Below are 19,433 nucleotides of genomic sequence, written 5' to 3' on the forward strand. Positions count from 1 at the left end.
GTTGACGGTCGACCATTTATCTACCCATGTACCCGTCTCTTATCTGTCTCTTTTCCCATTCGTGCAATTATCCCCTTCTCCACTTGATTCGTTACTGGCTAGACGCCATGATGCAACCTTCTACCTTCTTCCACAGTTTCTAGAAACCCATCACAGGTCATATCCTTGGCGTATTACTGTTGGATTGTCGTTCCTGGCCGTTTCTGGGCTAGCAAGGAGATTTTCTTCCAATGAGCGGACGCCGTCCTCGCTGTTATCTGTGCTTTAATTAGGAAGAACAGGGAATCTGGACAATTCGCTCTGATTAGTCCGGAGTCTGATACCTTAGCATTATTATTGATAACAGATATCCCTCTAAGCCTCTCACGATTGATGAACCACAGGACACGAGGAACTTGGAACGAACGAGAGGTCGCGGAAGGTTCCATTAGAACGCTTCTCTGCCTAGAATCCAAGGAATAATTTATCTGCTCTCCATTTGTGTCCACTGCGCCGTGTTTTTCTCCCCTGTTTTACCCCGCATTTTTTGGACCCAGCAAATTCTGGCTTAGCGAGGTTAATAGCATTCTCCATCATCTCATAATCCACCCTTTGTCTTCCATTTCATCATTGCAGAACTTTCCATCCATTTTTTCGTTGATAGTAGGACAATTGCATTGCCTACACGTGCTTTACCTCGAGGAAAAAGGACCTGCAGCCGGAACGTGGAGCCCTCGAGTCCTTAAAATTCGCCGGAGAAGTGTGATAACTGATAAAGGCCGCAAACCCCACCGCTTTCTGGCGGCCCCTTCGCTTTGCATCGGCATACCCCAAATCCACCATAATCCACTTCCCCCTGTTGTGCCGGCAGAAGGCGGCTATACACGATCATGATGGCTGCCAGCAATACACAGCAAGAGAACGGAATCTATACGCAGAACAGCCAAGGGCAAAAGTCGCCATCGCCTCAAACTCAGCATCGTCGCGGTTATCAGGCCTGCGACCCTTGCCGCAAGCGCAAGGTCAAATGTGACCTTGGCAGTGAGTTCCGTCCTATACCTTGGCCATACTATCTGCACGGCAACTAGGAAGCGCGCTGTTGGAAAGAAAAAAAAAGAAAAGAAAAATGCTAATCCAACCGTCGCAGGTGTCGATAACCCTCGTCCCCCTCCGTGTGTACGATGTCGTCGCGAAAGCAAGCGATGCGAGTTCTCCGCCACCAGGCGCAAGCGGAAACCCTCCGAGGTCGACGACAGTGTCGATGGGGTTCTCCTCCGTGACAAGCGCATGATGGTCGCAGACGCGGCTCCCAACGGTTCTTCGCCGGATGGGTCTTACAACGCACGACCAGAGCCGACATCGCTCGATGGTGACTCGGTGCATTCGCGACAGAAGTGGTCCGAGGGACCTCCTCCAGCACCTAATCAAATACCACACGCCGATGCCGGTCAACGATACGGCACTAATCAATCTACATCCTCTACTTCACAGTTCCAGGATGCCAGACCCGTGCGCCCTCCCATGTGGCCGCTCGGCGAGCGTCCTGGATTGAGTTTTGGTCTTGAGGGGAGCCAGCCCATGATGAATCGCACCGCCGTTGAGCTGTTGTCCCCTGCGATCAGCAACAGTCATGATGCCCTGCACTTACTGTCCGAAGCGGCAGGGCGGACGGAGGATCTCAATCGTCAGAGCCTCGAGAATCGATACGCCGCGCGGCGGTCGGTTTCGTCCTTCAATTCTCCGATGTCTCCTATGACACAGGCTGGAACTCCTAGAAGCGGAGGAAGTTCCTTTCCGCGAGCGCCTCGATCCGGTACCGTGCCCGTGGGTAACTTCTATAATACGGGAGGATCGGGTTCCGTGGATCACCCAAATTCGGATACTCGCGATCACAATGAACCTATGGATAACTTGCAGGATCCAGGGTTCGTCGATGCTGTCAGAGCTTGGTCACGTCTGCGGTTTGTTCGAGCAGGTTGGCTTACAGTGGAAGAATCCATGGCATATGTGGCATAGTGAGTGCTCACCTTTCTTTTCTCGTCCTTTGGATGTTTTTGTTCTGACAGACTATAGCTACTATGAACACCTTGCACCGTTGAGCCCTATCGTCATTCCTGATTTCTCACATCCTTCGACACATCGCACCCTTCTCACTGATGAGCCTGTACTGGCTGTTACTATTCTTACGACGGCATCACGGCATATGAAACCCAAGGGTGATGGGGCATATACTCGGTCATTCTACATTCATGATCGACTCTGGTCTTATCTTCGAGGTATGATTGAGCGTCTTTTCTGGGGCCAAGAGAAGTTCGGCGGGAACGGCATTGGAATCAGCCAGCCTCGCTCGTTTGACCTGGCCCCAAGTGCAGCCAAAGTGAGTCTCAAAGGAAACTTGAGATCCCTGGGTAGTATCGAGGCACTCTTGATCCTCACGGACTGGCACCCCAGGAATCTGCACTTCCCCCCTGGTGATGATGAAAATACGCTCTTGGACTTGGACGCGCACGCTCAAACTCGCCTTGAGAAGGAGGTCGAGCATGATGGTGAGCCAACGCACCATCGGGCCTCTCAAATCTCAGGCGAGGGGAGACTCGCCTTCCAAAAGTGGTTGGAGCCCGCTTGGCGGTCTGATCGGATGTCCTGGATGCTGTTGAGCACCGCACAGGCGCTGGCTTTTGAGCTGGGAGTTTTTGATCATAAGAGCGAAGCGAAGACTGCGAATGACTCTCCTGCTGAACAGACACGAAAACGTCGACTCCGGCGTCTGATTCTCGTTTACATCACGCAGAGCAGCGGCCGTCTGGGAATTCCTTCTATGCTTCCATTACCACAGTGGACTAATGACATCCAACCAACTCCTGTGTCAACTTCAAAAGGTGGTGATACAACTATTGATCGGATGCATGACTGCTGGATTGGGATCACCAAGATCATGTATCAGAGCAATCAGCTGTTGTTCGCATCTAATGAACAGACATCGGAACTGATTAGGAGTGGGCGATATCGTGACCAGATTGATCGGTTTCAGCCTTTTCTACGAGAATGGCGGAATAATATCGACACGATTGACCGTAAGTACTGTGTACCAATTTTGCTCTTGACATAATGCTGACTGTTTAGTCGCACCTGCCATGCGGCACATCTTGATGATTGAATACGAATATACCCGTAAGTAGCCACTTATTTTGATTTTGGAATATAATGTCCTAAACATCAACAGGCGTTTATGTCAATTCATTAGCTCTGCAAGCAGTCGTGGACCGTTGGACCACGATGTCCAACGAAGCTGCCCAGGCTCAGAACGGAAGACCGGGCTCTGGTCCGTCATCTAACAATTGGTTTCACATGCTCATGGAGCTGTACCGTGTCAACGAGCAATACATTCAGGAAGTTGTCGACGCATCACGTCGGATTCTACAGACCGTACTGGATGACCTGGTTCCTGGAGATCACCTCAAGCACGCTCCTGTGCGGACATGCTTCCGGATTCTGTCTGGCATGATCTTCATCCTCAAGGTAGGTCTCTGTCATTTTCCTTATGTATGGCAAATCTGGCTAATGGTCGCAGACATTCACCCTTGGAGCGAAAGAGGATGATGTGCGTGTATCGCTGGACCTTCAGGATCGAACGGTGGAAGCGCTGAGGACATGTGTCGTCGACGATGTCCACCTGAGTCACGCCATTGCTCGGCTGGTGGAAATGCTTACGACCAGCATTCGCACCAGATTCCTTCGATTTGCCCCATTGGACCGAGGTGGTGATGGTGACGGTCACGATCGCACCTCCGCACCGGTCTCCAGGCACCAGTCACCGCGTCCTCGCGATGGCGCGCACGACCGTCGGGATGGCTCGAACCATGCATGGACACCGGGCCACAGCGCAGCACAGAATATTGGCTACGTTGATGGCAATAATCCGACGAGTACCACAATGGGATCAGTGCATGATCCGCTTGCAGCCATCCCAGCGCAGCCGATCAATTCTTCGAATATTAATGTCTCATTCATGCCTCCACCGCCGTCGGTGTACCATAATTACTATGAACCGCACACATCGCCTCCTGCTGGAGGGATGGAAGGCTCGAATGTTCCGTCGCAATCCATGAACGATAATTCCGGCACCTCCGGCGGGCTTCCGGACTGGTTCGCGCTTCCACTCGATCATTTCTTCAACAGCTCGACGGCCGTTGTTGATCACGGCCTCGGAGGAACAGGGCCAATGGTAGGCGAGTTTGACATGCTTGAAGTCCTGCTCAACGAGCAATATGACGGCACGGGCGACGGCCTCGATTCAACAGGGCGCGACGGTCTTCCGTCCCAGTTCCTGCATTCTTAGCTGATCCCATCCCGAACAATAATGACGAATGCTTATCATGTTTAATCTAACGGTGGTGCTGTTGCCAAAAGTTCAATTGAGCTACACCCGAGATTGCTTTTCCGTATTTTACCTCGGCCAAGGTGTTCTACCCTTTATCCTGCCAGGCGCCAAGCACTGCGAATCATGCTTAGCGTTCAGTGGCTTGTTCATATATATGCTTGTCTTAGGATTGTTTCTTGGTAATTAGAAGTTGCCATTCACGGGGATTGCATTCCTTTTCTGAAATGATTGCCCCTCGACTATTGGCTCTCAACAAGGTCTTGTATAGTGTATGAGGAAGGGTTATCTGACAGCTTGGCGGTTTCAAGATATTTACCATGTGTCATTCTATGTTTCTATGCGGGAGTTCCAAATGTTGGACTCCAGACACTTGGACACGAGCTTAAAAATAATAGCCTTCTAGGACCGTAGAACGAGACACGCGCTGTTCCTGGGTACGCACACTGGATGTTTCAGTGTCGCACAGTCATTTATCCAGTGTGATGATGACCGCTTTTCTGTCGACAGTTAGCCTAACCAAGTATTATTTATTGTCTAGTCGTTGTAATAATTATTGTCTAAAAGTATTGATCTCACCTCGCATATGCGTCCCACAGGAGGCTTTTCCCTTGTGCAGCAGACTCCATTCTCCATACTCCATCCGAAGTACCGGAAGAGCTCAAACTGCCGATCAAACAGGAAATCGATTCCGCCATCCCGGCCAGAACTCCGGAAATTTGTAGGGATAATTGGCCTTGTTACGAGTAACTCCGGCTATTTTCTTGTTTTATTGTCAAGTGCTGGTTCAGACGTGAAAGCTGCAGCTTGTAGGAATGGTAGTGTCGATATCACTGCGCGATCCGAAGACATATTCACCGTATAGGTGTATCCAGCCTCAGATGAGAATAGCCTTGTGATTTGACTCTGCAGGGGCAGTCAACGATCTGACCCTGATGAACGAATCATTTTAGTCATGCTATGCTCCAGAGTCTCTTCCTCTTAGCTTATCTTTGAAGATCAACGCCCTCAGTTTGCATCTGATGAATCTCCCAACATTCGAGCATCGGTATTCGCTCGGACTCCGACCCTTTCAATTTGGGACTTTGGTGAGTGAAAGCTGAATTGAAGCTTCTGAATGGCTGAAGTCCTCGGATTGTGGACGGAGACCTCGGAGGGTCTAACTGAAAACTGAATAAGAAAAATGATAAGGGCTCGAGTGTGAGTGGATGGTGAAAGTCACAAAGTGACATCGTGCCTGGTTAGTCTCTGCGGGTGGATTGGGCTGTCGCTTGGCGTTGGTGGTTGAGAGAACGAAGTGGCTGAAGGATACGACAATCTACAGGTAGTTTTGTAAGGCTGACATGAAATTACCCTAGCGATATCTGGCGAGGGATGAATATACTCATAGAAGGAAGAATATACAATGACCAAAGGATCGAATAGAGAGGGAAGATCATGGAATCGTAGGGGACCAAGGCAGTAAGGCAGTAACTAGGCTCATCGCTTTTCCTTCGTCTCGATTGTTCGCCTTCAGCCAGCACGTTCTACAAAGTAGGCTTCTCAATTTCCGTGAATCTTGAAATGTATCACCATCCATGTGATGTCGTGATTCCATCCCATCCAATAAACCTTTCAATCGTCCTGCTGAGACCATGGTCTCTCAGGGTCGTCCTCTGACTAGCACCCATGCTTCCATCTCCTCAGGGGCTTGCATAGTTGCATCGGACTCCGGTCAATCCCAGACGATTCTGATTAAATTTATCCGTCAATTTATGCAGTTAATCTAGAATGTACACTAGGCTCCTAAGATTTGTTCAGTACCGTGAGTCCTGTGCTCCCCACTCTCCACTGTGGTCACTAACACTATCAATGACGATCTTCAGGTCATAACGAATGAGATTGCTTCTCTGACCTGCCTAGATAGCTTAATACCCGAGCCGCCGGCGTTGTCCGTCCAATCCAGCTGGGCAGCAGGACAAGAATAGCCCGCAGGACAAGAGAAATCTTGTCCTCTCTTGTCCTAAACAAGCAACATGCAACTGTGCTGTAGCATTCAAGGCGTCCGCACTAACCTCCTGGGTGGGTGCTTGGGCTGATTTGCTTCATTCGCCCCGCTACACTATCTAGAACGGACAATCGCGGCCAGGGTACCGTTCCATCTTTCTCTTGGCCTAGCCGGGTGGGTGTGACAATTCGTCTACGAGCCCTCCAAACCGGGATTCATGTCCCTGGATCATGTAGATCTTCGTCGTGAACTTCCTGGATAAGAGATATGCCCTGAATGCTTAGGTGAAACTTGCTCCTCCTGACCCCGGAGTGACTCCGTCGGTACTTGCTATCTCTTCTATGTTCATGGACGAGAGAAAAAGTATATAAAGGAGGCATGTTCACCACCTGTTGACGGAATCCCATCCTCATCCTCATTCAGCAAGAGTTTGAGATCGTCTCTGCTTTCTTTTTTTTTCGTTTCTACTTCACCCGGTCCAGTCGTCCGTTGCTTCATCAAGATGGTCGTCTTTAGCAAAATCACAGCTGTCATCGTCGGTCTCTCGACCATTGCGTCTGCTGTGCCTGTGGTTCAGTCGCGGAAGGGCTTCACTATCAACCAAGTGGCCAGGCCTGTGACCGACAAGAAGACCGTCAATCTTCCAGCCGTTTATGCCAATGCTTTGTCCAAGTATGGCGCTACTGTCCCTGCCAGTGTCAAGGCGGCTGCAAGCTCCGGCAGCGCTGTTACTACCCCCGAGCAATATGACACGGAATACCTGACTCCCGTCAAAGTTGGTGGAACAACCCTGAACTTGGACTTTGACACTGGCTCTGCAGATCTGTAAGCGCGCCCTGTTCGTCTTTCTTTCTTGCATTGACTAAGTGTTGTAGCTGGGTCTTCTCCTCCGAGCTTTCTGCTTCCCAATCTAGCGGCCATGCCATCTACAAGCCATCCTCCACTGCCAAAAAGCTGAGTGGCTACTCCTGGCAGATCTCCTATGGTGATGGTAGCTCTGCCAGCGGTGACGTCTACAAGGATACGGTCACTGTGGGTGGTGTCACTGCCCAGAGCCAGGCTGTGGAGGCTGCCAGCCAAATCAGCTCTCAATTTGTGCAGGATAAGGACAACGATGGTCTGCTGGGTCTGGCATTCAGCTCCATCAACACAGGTGAGACTCTGTCAAGATTTCCAGCTTCTCCCTCAGCCCACTGACTCGAATCGATGCAGTCTCTCCCCGGCCTCAGACTACTTTCTTTGACACTGTCAAGTCCCAGCTGGACTCTCCTCTCTTTGCTGTGACCCTGAAGTACCACGCTCCAGGAACCTACGACTTTGGATACATTGACAACTCCAAGTACAAGGGACAACTCACTTATACCGACGTCGATAGCTCCCAGGGTTTCTGGATGTTCACTGCTGATGGCTACGGTGTTGGCAACGGAACTCCCAACTCCAACCAGATCAGCGGCATTGCTGGTATGTTTTTCTCCGTTCCGTTCGAAAAGGAGTACCAGGCTGATCCATTTTAGACACCGGCACCACCCTCCTGCTGCTTGATGACAGCGTCGTTGCTGACTACTACCGGCACGTTACTGGGGCTAAAAACAGCAACCAATACGGTGGTTATGTCTTCCCCTGCTCCACCAGCCTTCCTTCCTTCACTACCGTCATCGGTGGCTACAAAGCGGTCATTCCCGGCAACTACATCAACTTTGCCCCGGTCACTGACGGCAGCTCCACCTGCTTCGGTGGTATCCAGAGCAACTCGGGCTTGGGCTTCTCCATCTTCGGAGATATCTTCCTCAAGAGCCAGTACGTCGTCTTCGACTCCCAAGGCCCCAGACTCGGCTTTGCCGCTCAGGCCTAGATGAGTATGCAGGCGGTTCTTGGTCTTTGAGGCCCAGCCTCGCCATATCTATAGGGTCTGTGACCGCCGAGAATTATCTCGAATTTAGTTCTTGTATATGCTTTTTGTTTAAAACAGCAATGTGATTATGACCACAGACTCTTTCTACTTTGCGTTAGCGAAGATAGTAACTATATGCGCCTTTTTAAAATTCGGATGTATATCGAATATATACGTTGGCCAGTGTATGTTGTTATGTGCCGGGTGCATGTGCGAGGATTGTCCTTTATCAACTGCGAGACGTTCGTTTCCTGTGAACGAATCCCGATTCCTCTGAGCTCTACACTTAAAGCATTAAAATATAAATGATTCCGGGTGGTAATGGGTTGAGGAGGTAGGCCAACGTCCGCTTGCATCTGGGTTGAGATTGAAGCGACAAGGTCTGCTTCCTTCTCATTCAACAGATATTGCGCGCAAGCCACAGCTGCAAACCCTCCCCTCCATCCTGCTGTGTTATCAGAGTCATTCCAGATGAGCTCACCGCTTATGCTGGGGATGATTTCAAGCCAGCAGGTAGTACGCCTCGCATATTTCGCCTTGATGGAGGGTCAATGCAAGGGCGAAGATTGAGGTAACACATATCACCTTGGACAGTCAGCCACAGTTCGCCATGAAAATTTATATAAGGTTTGACTGCGGTTCAATAGTCAAGATGGCTTCTTCATCTGACAAGTTGTGCAAACCTGATCCGAAAAAATGGTGGAAAAAGTCCTTCAATATGAGGACGGGTCGTCCACGGATTACTCGACACCCGTCGTAGACTCACTCTCCGAAGAGGAGCGCGGGATCGAGCCCAAACTACGTCGCAAGCTCGATATACGGATCATGCCTATTATCATTTTGACATATCTTCTTAACTTCATTGATCGGTATACCGCATCCGCAGATCATGGAAGATTCAAGCTGACCTACCTAGGTCAAACTATACCGCTGCCCGTCTTCAGGGTCTAGAGGACGATCTCCATCTCTCCGGCTCAGAATACCAAGTCGGACTCTCGGTGTTCTTCGTGGGATATGTCCTTGGGCCAATTCCATCGAACCTTCTGCTGAACTATCTCGGCCGTCCCTCGCCTTACATCGGTCTCTTTGGAATCGCCTGGGGACTGGTGACGCTGTTGACCTCGCAGGTGAAGGGCTATGGATCCCTTGCTGCTTGCAGATTTATCCTGGGGGTAGTTGGTAAGCGCAGACTTTCATTTTTGGACGATTGGGGCCTGGACTAATTTCGTACGTGAGATAGAGGCGCCCTTGTTCCCAGGGATCATGTTCTATCTCTCGGTGTGTGAAGCTCTCTCAAGAAGATAGAGTCCTATCTCTGACATACACAGAAATGGTACACGCAGAGAGAACTGGGCGTGCGGATGACCATATTCTTCTCGGCCGCTCATATTGCCAATGCTTTTGGGAGCTTGATTGCCGCCGGCATACTGAACGGCCTGGACGGTCATCGGGGGTTATCTGCCTGGCAATGGCTGTATATCATCGAGGGGGCCAGTAAGCCACACTATTCAGTTTCCTGGAGCGCAACTCACTAACTCTGGCGAGTCTCCATCTTCATCGGTTTCATCGCTTGGTACCTGCTGCCGGACTTTCCAGAGAACTGGCGTGCCTTATCCCCCGAGATGAAACACGTCGGTACGTCTCCTTCATCCACGTTCTCTACACAATCACTGACTGGACCTACCAGCCGTTCGACGTATGGCCCTCCAAGCCGCCGAAAGCGATCTAGACGAAGGCAATGCCGCCTCGCAACTCACCGGCCTCAAGCTCGCCTTCGCAGACCCCAAACTCTACCTCTTCGCAGGCATCTACATCTGCATTGTCGGCTCCTTCGGCTTCACCAACTTCTTCCCGACCCTCACATCCTCTCTGGGCTACAACCACACCATCTCCCTCCTCCTCGCCGCCCCGCCCTTCATCTTCATGACCCTCTACAGCTACCTCCACAGCCTTCTCAGCGACCGCCTCCAGTCCCGCTTCTGGTTCTTCATCTACCCGATCCCCATCGCCATCACCGGCCTCCTCCTCTTCATGAACACCGACTCCCTCCCCGCGAAATACTTCGCCACCTTCCTAATGATGTTCTGCGTCTGCATGAACGGCACAACGCTCAGCTGGGCCGCGAGCTCCATGCCCCGGCCCCCCGCCAAACGCGCCGTCGCCTACGCCTTCATGAACGGCGTCGGTAATACCACCGGCATCTGGACGCCGTTTACCTATCGTGACCGGGACTGGCCGCATTATCGGCTTGCGCTGGGCATCTGTATCGGGCTGCAGGCTGCGGCGGCGGTGCTGGGCACCTGGCTGCGGTTCGTCCTGGTAAGGGAGAATAAGCGGTTGGAGAGGGAGGAGAGGGAGGCGGTGCAGGGCTTGCAGGGTGGGGTTACGAGTGGGATTAGTGGGTTTCGGTATATTGTGTGATGCGGTAGTGGTTGGGTTTCTGCGCGTAGACGGGTTGGAATTATCGGCGCAACGGGCTATATCAAGTGGATTGGCCATGGCACTAGCAACACATAAAATGGATGGTTGTCACTTTAGCCTAGTGGTGCTTCGTTCCGTTGGCTTTCGTCCTAACTATAGCTCGATAGGGCACAGCACCACAGATAAAAGTCTCAACCGGGATCTGATCGAAATCGATCGTTTGCCCACTGCTGACATTATGTGCATCTAGGTACAAATTTCTATGAAGGAGATATAGACATGTCCCAGCTAAGCGGAGAGTGGAGAGAATCAATCACTGTAGCTAATCCTTCCTGTACGTCTCCAGTGATTGAATCGAGCGAAAAAAAATAAAGGCTGTCGTGGGAAATCACAACCCACAGACAATGACCGTATACGCCGTCCGGGTATGATGCAACAGAATCAAATATCCTGAGAATCCAGAGCCCATATCTCCCAGTGTTGCAACACCTCCCACCCCACGCGTCGGACCCGCCGTCTCCAGATCCGTCCATCCTTGCTGATCTGTGTCTGTAAGCATGGGTCCGATTCATCCAACCTTGCTTCCCAGCTCTTCGCCGGCCGTGCAGGCGGTGAGCTATCTTGCCGCGGACGTTTTCCTAGAAGAGAACATGGTTGACCGGTTTGAGAAGGCTCGGCTGTGACGGGCGTACCGTTAGGTGCCGGCGTGAGAGGATCCTGTGGCTGCGAAAAGGGTCGATCACTGGCCGTGAGGCTCCGGTCCTGTTGACCGTTGACCACTGGACTGGCTGAGGAGGAGGCAACTGTGGGCGTCGTGGGTTGTGGCTCCCCGTCAGGAGCTGCATTGTCTACAGGGACCGTGTAGTAATCCCCTAGTTGCCAGGCTTTGCGGCCCATGCCGATGATCTTCAGCTGGCGGAATAGATGCTGATCGGCTAGTGCCTCGCTGAATTTTTCCGCAAGGACCTGATCGTCCATCTCGACTATATCAGCGAGAGTCTGTGCCGACGACAACAGCTGTGATGTAGACAACGAAGACTTCGACGAGTGCCCTGAAACAGTCTTCGCTCGTCGTGATGGGTCGCTTCCTGCCGAAGATGATCCTGGGCCAGTCGGAACTAGCAGGCGAATAGCGACCAGATTGCGAAGGAACGGGAGTACAAGTCCCAAAGTATCCATACTGGAAAGCTCTGCTGCCAAAGCCAGTTGCTCCAGTTGCGGACTGGCATGAACAAGACGGGCTATTGTGGATGCTGAGAGTGGCCAGCGAGAGGGGAGCAGAAGATGGCGTAGCGTTGCGCAGTGGTTCATGATTATGTTATTCAGATAGATATCACGAATGCTGGCCTGCACACCAGTATTCGACCCCGGCGACGCGACAGGAGTTTCATCAGTGGAGGCGCTCAGAGTTGAACTATTGGTGGTATGATCCACGGACGGCGGCGTGAGCGCCGAAGACGGGAGCAATCGCCGGGGCGAGTTGACATTGCCCGATGAATCTCGCGATGCATTGACGAAATACAGCTTCTCCAGGCCAGTAAAATAAGAGAAAAACTCAGCATGTCTCCTCGAGGTGGAATCTTGTCTGAGCGACTTGAAATTCACCTGACCGGGAGGCCCTTTCGGCCAGCTGCTATCAAAAAAAGTATTCAGTGATTTGGCGCTCTCCGATCCGCATTCGCTGAGAAACGTCATATCTTCGAGCGCACTCGGGTCAAGCGCAACTTTGAACTCCTCGCTGTGGCGGGCATATAGATTCTGAAGCGCCAGCTTCTTGACCTTCAACGGCTGCTTAGCGGCAATGCACTTGCGGAAGTAATCATGCAGCATGACGCTGGGCTCCTGCTCGATGCGCATCCGCGGCGACCAGTGCATCTTCAGCTCTCGCAGTTTCTTACACTTCCACAACAACGTCGAGATATCATCGGGATAGCACAGCGGATCGATATGCGTGATCTTTAACGAGCGCAGGTGAGGCATCGGCGGTATAACGATCGTCGGCCGCGGATGCCGACTCGAGGGAAATCGCACAGTGAGCGAGGTGAGCTTCGGCCGCTGCGCCAGCCCCAAGTACACCGTCTCGAGCATCTTCGTGCTCAGCTCCCAGCGGAAACTCTCCAGCTCCGTCATCCGATCGACGGCTGCACGCACCGCGATGTTCAACATCATAGACGAATCTGGCACCCGGCCGACCCGTGCGTGTTCCTCCAGCTCATCCTCCCGCCAGTCTCCGCGCAGCGTCAGCGACCGCACTAGCGAGGCGTAGGGTCTCGTAATGACAGCATTGAGACCCATCGAGAAAGGGCTGGCGCTGCCGATTCCTTCCGGCTCATCCCCGCGGTATCGAATTTTGTCGTAGGAGGTCAAGGTGATGTGTCTGTAGAGCTGCGGGAGGGCCATGTAATTGAGGACCCGACATGTTCGGCACAGACGGGCAATGTCGCCGGTATTGTCGAGCTGTACGTATCAAATTGCGTCAGATTTTCATCACTTACCATGCAAAATCAACGCGTTCTGGGACACGAACCTGAGCTATAATGAGAGCGAGCACATTCAACGGTAGAACTAACAGTGACGCACCATGCGGCCGTTCCGTCGTGATGCTGGCATCAAACATATTCCGATTGACGGCCGCCATGATGCGACGCCCGACGATGGAGTCGCAGCATTGACTGACACAAGGTACGGTCCTGGACAAAAGAGCGATGCATCGAGGTCTGACCCAAGATCGCTGCAGGTGGATGATGACGATTCGGTCGAGGCGGTGCGGGAAGCAACTTTTTCGATCTGCACGGATCTATGAGTTTCCGAGATGTCTTGTGAAGCTTTATTAGGCTACAATGCTAAGGCCCTATTTAATTATCATAGTCTACAAAGCACTGAAAACATCAAGCACATCGAAACATTTAAAATATTATGGTCTTTGTCATGGTTATATGACAGAAATAATTCAAGGGTATCTTTTACACAGCAAGACCTCTTTCTGTAACCCCGCCAGCTGCTCTGACTTTCCCAAATATTCAAGTAATGTGCAATTCATAGGCGATCAGACGCCGTGCACATCGTTCCAGCTCGTAAATAAGAAGTGACAACATATCATCGAAAGAGAAAAAGAAAACTTATTACCACGTGGTGAATGATCCCCGACTCCTCGCTAAATTAACAGTCGAAAGGGTAATAGAATGCAAACAGACCCAGGCCAATAAGAACGATAACAAGTAAAGAACGTGCGTGCCGTCAACAGCTATCTCTCGGATCATGTGCGGTCTTGACTGGGATCATCCCGAGGACTGTCGCGAGTCGGGGACCGTTGCTGATCCTGCGGTGACGGCGCCGACGATGGAGGCTGCTCAGTTGGAGCGCTACTTTGACTCTCATGCAGACCATCAGGAGCGTCGTGCTCCGCAGGCCCACCGGCTGCCTCATCAACAGGCTGAGCGTCTACATTGTGGGCCGTGTTCGCTGCAGCAGCTTGTTGCTGTGCATGATGATCATCAGGCACGATAAGCGCCGCTGTTTCCGGGTCGTAGCGCAGTTCATAGTTGCCATTGCCGAGAATTGAGTCCCCCTCAGGCAGACTCCACGGAGCGGCAGTTCGAGTCTGCGGCTGGATCACCCTCACTGGCAGATTGGAGCGGTGGGAACGAACGACACGATTGGACGTCGGTTCCAGTATGTTTGCATCGTTCAGCCATTGCGGTGACCATGTATCCTGGCCCCGGCGTCTGGCAGGAATGACGGTCACGGGTAGGGAAGCACCCGCGTCTCGCCTATCGGAGCCGGGCCTGATCCTGAAATTGAATGGGAACAACTGTCCGTGATTGCTGCATGCAGCACGCTGTCTGTCCCTTTCATCGCCACTCAAATCTTCCTGCGCAATTGAAGGATCCTCGTCTGCCTGTGCTGAGGCAACTTCCCTGGGCAGAGAGGCACGTCTCTTCTTAAAGGGATTAAGAATCGTTCGCCAACGGTGGTCTGTATTGACGATCTGAGGTGACTCTTCGCGGGTCTGCTGCGCTGAAAGACGCGGCTGGGCGACGTTAGCCTCTCCTTCCTCGGATCTCATGGCCATTTCCTTCAGCTGGTCGGTCTCATATTCATCTTCCTCCTCCATATGAGGCATCACGACAGGAGGCGTTGGGCTAGACACTGGGTGGTAATGGACATTATACACGGTGCTGGCTGCACTTGTGGTATCCGCCCGACTAACTGGAGTAGCAGCCGCCGGCGGTGGTGTTGGGCGGCCAGCTCCATGACGTCGCACATCGGAACCAACTGTTTTGCGTTGTTTGTCCGGCTTGCGGTTACTACGGGGTAGACCAACCCTTGTGCGCAGAGGTCGATGTGCCAACCCCATGACACCTCCCCAGCCCGAGGACATACCGGTTCCCCCGCCCCGGTTGCCTCCGCCATAGGTCTGGCGAGGCCAGTCGACCTCTTCCGATGGTGTGACTTCCAGCATTTCGTCTCCGTCGAATAACTCCCTTCCGAGAATGCCATCCTTCCTTTCGTCCCGTTCCAGTGCTTCAATTCGTTCCACCCACTCCCAAACCACAACGCTCGCGGCCGCTGACCCGACCCATCGTATGTAGGTACCCCAACCGGCAATCTCTTCTTTGGCGATATCCAGAACGAAGAAAATGACAGGTATGAGAACAGCACACAAAGATAAAAGTGCGACCAAGCAGATATTCCTCATCTTGGGGTGAAAAAAGGCATATCGGTGTTTGGATAGTGAATAGAAGATTACCCATGCCGCGTATAGAAGATTGAGAGCCAGCTCAAACAGATAGCTGAGCGCGGGAATCGCATCGTCGTAGAGTCGGGGCCGCGTAGTATTGGTCTTGACCAAAAACTTGTCCAGAATGCTAAATATCGTGTCCAAGACAATTAACGCGAATCCGGCCCATTTGATCATGATCTTCTCCTTATGTCGCGGGAATAACCGTATCAACGTCTGCACCTGTGCCAACCATAGAAACGTGCTTGATATAATTCTGACAACGCGGATCTCCGTGCCATCGATGACTTCCTCGGTGAGCGCTTCGGCATCGGAATAACCGTAGTTATACTGCCGCTCAGCGACCCGGAACGAGTCAGCAGACGCGATAGTCAACGATACAGCCACCAATATCGCAGCTACTTTCTGTAGCCAAGGTCTTCCCCCAACGCCGACCACCGAGGAATTGCCGCTATAGGATCCGCTGATCATGCCATGGCGCCCCAAAAAATTGGCGCCGCCCCCCGGGCCGCCAACATAGAACGTTCGTGGTGTGATGAGTAATATTATGACGAGGAGATAGCTCACGACGGTTGCGCAGCCGATAGCGTATAACTGCGGTGTGACGGAAGAGTAGAAGGGGTCGCGGGTGTCAAGGAGGGGAGATGGCTGTCGAGTATCGGTTGGTTGACTTGTACATATGGGCTCAAAAACGGCATTTTCTGTGAGAGTGATTGCAAAGGATCGGTTAAGATAGACATATCCTAGAAGCATGCGCAACGGACGCGACAGTCAGCTAGAGTTGAGAGAGATGTAGGGCGCCTACAGTGGCGCAGCGACATCATAGAACAAGTAAATGCACAACACGATTGATTAATGATGATCACGTACCATCGCTAGGAAGCAGAAAGGGAGTGCAGCCTGGTGAATAGGATTTGGTGGAGGTCGTCGTTGGATTAGCCCATATTTGGCGGGGAGTTAGACGAGCATCATCCCCCATGGTCAGGCAGACTCTTGAAGACGTCTTACGTCGTCGTCGGTTGCGAGGGATTCATAAAAGCCGGGATTTGTGCGATAAGACTTCTCTCGATGACCATTTAATGCAAACAGATGGAAATTGCCTCAAACCCCCATAATGGCACCGTTCTTATGAATGTGGTCATTCGCGAGTGGTCGGGTCTCTATACGACGGCAGCAACAGACAAGTCTAGAGGCGCAAGGAGTATCGAAATCGCCACGTGCGATGAGAATCTGTATTCAAAGATGATCAAGCAGGGTAGGCAAGACAAAATGTCAAACAAGAATGGTGGAAAAGGCTTGTTCGAACAATTGGGTTGCGGAGGAGGTGCGCATAGGTCATATTCGCCAGGCTACCTTAAAGGAGAGAAGAGGCCAAGACTTGGTGCGATCTGATGAACCATCCGCCACCGCGGTCCAGATCTCTTATAGCCATTGAACAACTGCACAGTAAGCCAACATTACAGCCGATGAACAAATTTCCTCCGAGCAAATGATTGTTTTGTGGTATGATAGATGTTTAGTTGCTAATAGCTACGGAGCAACTTGGCCTCCAGATTCTTTGCAAATCTAAGAGTTGCTGGACTTGCGCTGTCTTAGGTACAATTCGACTCCGAAAACCCCGTCACTACCTTTAAGGGCATTTGCATGACAAGCAAAGTGGCTCGTATATTCTATTGCTTGTCTCCTGTCGATGGATCTAGAACTCCTTGTCCTAACCCTTTTTTGAGGTAAAGTGTTTCACAGCAGCCATGTGCATGCATGTGAGTATACTACCCGTCGTCGGCAGTCTAGAGCCCTCATTCAGCTTACTGATGTCAAACATGCTGACAGGAATGGGGTGCGACCTCTCTTATGGACTTATCCAGCTGCCTGCTGTATCTTTAATCTCAGTAAAGTCGTGGATAGTAAACAAAACGGTTCATGCCTGAAGGACCGGTCCAAGCTGCCCCGACATATCTGATGTAACCGGATCAGTGACTCTGTGTCTATTACCTAGAACAGGAGAATAGAATATCCTCACAGTTGAGATATTTCTGTCCTACAGGTAATTTGGACGCAAGTACGGAGTAATTACAGCAAAAGATATGTGCGACCTTGAACCTTAAATTCCCAATCACCTGAATCACCATTCAGCTACACGCTGACTCCTTGGATCGGCTAACCGGAGTGTTTTTGACTCAATCTCGTCATATCTCTTGACGTCGATGCATATATATATTGCCCGATAATTCGGCAAAATTTCAGATGTCGCTAAAACAGGATCCAACGCCGGAGCTAGGGATACCCCTCGCTCAATGCTGCAGAGTGAAGATTGTAACAGAAGACGGAGAGTATTGAAAACGAATCAAATATAAGCCGTCCAGTAGAACGCCCCGAGAAAAGAAGATATCAAGGAAATCAACTTGTTTCGTCGTCCTGACAGAGGGTAGTAACTCTCACCCAACCGCGCACAAGACCTCAAAATGTCGATTTCTGGGAAGCACCTGTCGATCTATAGCGACCTGGGCGACATCATCTCGGCGGCTGGCCATAGGACATCTGCAAGGGCGCTGCATATGGTGATATCAGTGCCTGCCCCGTGGCCCAAGCAACTCTTTCTCGCTCTTCTTCCCGAGTCTTGAATTCCTTTTCGTCTTGTATGAGCGTGCAGCATGTGCAGCATGTCGCTCGCACACAATCAGATCCAACGTTGCCATTGATACCGTACGCTTTGCGTGTCCGTGTGTGCTGCACAGTAGCCAGCAGCCCTATTTCAAACTCAGTATCGAAGTTTTGCTGTCGGCATGATCAAGAAACTCACATTGACATCCGCATAGCAAGGCCATTGCCGTACACGAGCCGTTGCATATCTCGTGGCCTAGCATGTTGGTTGGGTTCTCTTTTTTCGCTTTCATCGAAAGGCGATACTGCGTTCTCCCGTAAAGTATACAAGGACACAAAAGCCCAAGACAGCATGTTCCAATGCTGGAGCATTCACATAAACCATGACTCCATGTTCCACCCTTGACGACCTGGTTGGGGTGTGCAATCTGCCCAGGTTGATGATAGGACATTGGCGTAGTTGGATGTGGCGCGCTGGTCATGATCGGTGGAGGAAAGCGTGGCAGGCGGGGAGAATGCAATGGGTTCTCGTCAGGTGCAACAGTTATCTTTCGAGACTCTGAGACTCTATCTGATGCCTCAGAGTCCGCCTTGACTGGAAGTGGATCGGGGCCAGCGCTGTACGAGTATGCTGGTGCAACCGTATCGAACTGCGCTTGTTTTTGCGCATCCTCTGCATAGGGAGCGTAATGCGCAGGGTGCTGCTCAATGTGCGGACCACCGGGGTAGACAGACGTAGCAGACTCATGCTGAAATTGAGCTTTCTCATTGAACGATGGTTGAACGTCTTCTATCGCGGTGACCTGCTGCTGAATCGGACAAGCATCGGCTATTGTCTCCGACTCAGGCAGCGGTACTTGTTGCTCTATCCTTTGTCGGGAAGGATGCATTTCCAACGGCGTCTCAATGAAAGAGTATCTTTGAGTTCCCGCACCAAAGGATGTGTCCAATCGTAATTGCCGGTCCATTGTGGTAATATACTTGCTTCGAGCGACGAACGCCTCTAACCTCCCGTGCGGACTGAAAATGCTTAGTTCAGCATAAGCAACCGCTTGGCGACAACCAGAGCGCTCTCGACAGGTTAAGGTTGCTGTGCGTGCGCTTCGTTCAACCTGCTGCCATCAGCTTCATCGCATGCATCAAAATCGCGCAGGCTCTCCTCGCTCCTTGATAGAGGAGGCCAGAAACAACAGGAAATAGAAATTCGGGCTCCTGAAACGAGACGCAAATGCAATGATATGATCCGGCGACATCAAATCGGGGTGATAGAGCCATTAAGTGTGTGCTTCATGGAGTAACAGGCACAATTGTGGAGACCAAAAGCGCTCAGATGTACTTCGATCATGCTGCGGGGTGGATGCTTGGTCTCCAAGTGGTCAAACTCAATGTATTCGTGCTTTGGGATTATGAGAGCTTATTGCACCAACTGCTTAGC

The 19,433-nt window shown here is 51.5% G+C and overlaps 6 protein-coding genes across 6 annotated transcripts; 3 read left to right on the forward strand and 3 right to left on the reverse strand.

Annotated features, from left to right (window-relative positions):
* Positions 1-872: 872 nt before the first annotated feature.
* On the forward strand, positions 873-4,318 carry Aud_005554 (uncharacterized protein; the record flags this gene model as incomplete). Its single annotated transcript, XM_043290482.1, has 6 exons — positions 873-1,020; positions 1,127-1,994; positions 2,053-3,053; positions 3,103-3,150; positions 3,203-3,498; positions 3,551-4,318. 6 exons carry the CDS (start codon positions 873-875, stop codon positions 4,316-4,318), a joined length of 3,129 nt encoding a protein of 1,042 aa, XP_043146417.1.
* Positions 4,319-6,846: 2,528 nt separating this feature from the next.
* On the forward strand, positions 6,847-8,196 carry Aud_005555 (pepsin-like aspartic protease; the record flags this gene model as incomplete). The annotated part of the gene is made up of 4 exons (XM_043290483.1): positions 6,847-7,169; positions 7,220-7,497; positions 7,557-7,805; positions 7,859-8,196. The coding sequence occupies 4 exons, from the start codon at positions 6,847-6,849 to the stop codon at positions 8,194-8,196; spliced, it is 1,188 nt and encodes a 395-aa protein (XP_043146418.1).
* A 735-nt stretch (positions 8,197-8,931) lies between these two features.
* Aud_005556 (MFS transporter) lies at positions 8,932-10,656 on the forward strand (the record flags this gene model as incomplete). The annotated part of the gene is made up of 6 exons (XM_043290484.1): positions 8,932-9,104; positions 9,152-9,414; positions 9,476-9,513; positions 9,564-9,729; positions 9,781-9,870; positions 9,923-10,656. 6 exons carry the CDS (start codon positions 8,932-8,934, stop codon positions 10,654-10,656), a joined length of 1,464 nt encoding a protein of 487 aa, XP_043146419.1.
* Positions 10,657-11,097: 441 nt separating this feature from the next.
* Aud_005557 (uncharacterized protein) lies at positions 11,098-13,294 on the reverse strand (the record flags this gene model as incomplete). Its single annotated transcript, XM_043290485.1, has 2 exons — positions 11,098-13,113; positions 13,184-13,294. The coding sequence occupies 2 exons, from the start codon at positions 13,292-13,294 to the stop codon at positions 11,098-11,100; spliced, it is 2,127 nt and encodes a 708-aa protein (XP_043146420.1).
* A 618-nt stretch (positions 13,295-13,912) lies between these two features.
* Positions 13,913-16,376, reverse strand: Aud_005558 (PalH/RIM21 family protein; the record flags this gene model as incomplete). Its single annotated transcript, XM_043290486.1, has 2 exons — positions 13,913-16,140; positions 16,268-16,376. 2 exons carry the CDS (start codon positions 16,374-16,376, stop codon positions 13,913-13,915), a joined length of 2,337 nt encoding a protein of 778 aa, XP_043146421.1.
* A 1,532-nt stretch (positions 16,377-17,908) lies between these two features.
* Positions 17,909-18,966, reverse strand: Aud_005559 (DUF614 domain protein; the record flags this gene model as incomplete). Its single annotated transcript, XM_043290487.1, has 2 exons — positions 17,909-18,144; positions 18,198-18,966. The coding sequence occupies 2 exons, from the start codon at positions 18,964-18,966 to the stop codon at positions 17,909-17,911; spliced, it is 1,005 nt and encodes a 334-aa protein (XP_043146422.1).
* Between the last annotated feature and the right edge of the window lie 467 nt (positions 18,967-19,433).

This window comes from Aspergillus udagawae (genome assembly GCF_001078395.1).
Source record: "Aspergillus udagawae IFM 46973 DNA, scaffold_4, whole genome shotgun sequence".
NCBI classification, from domain to species: Eukaryota; Fungi; Ascomycota; class Eurotiomycetes; order Eurotiales; family Aspergillaceae; genus Aspergillus; species Aspergillus udagawae.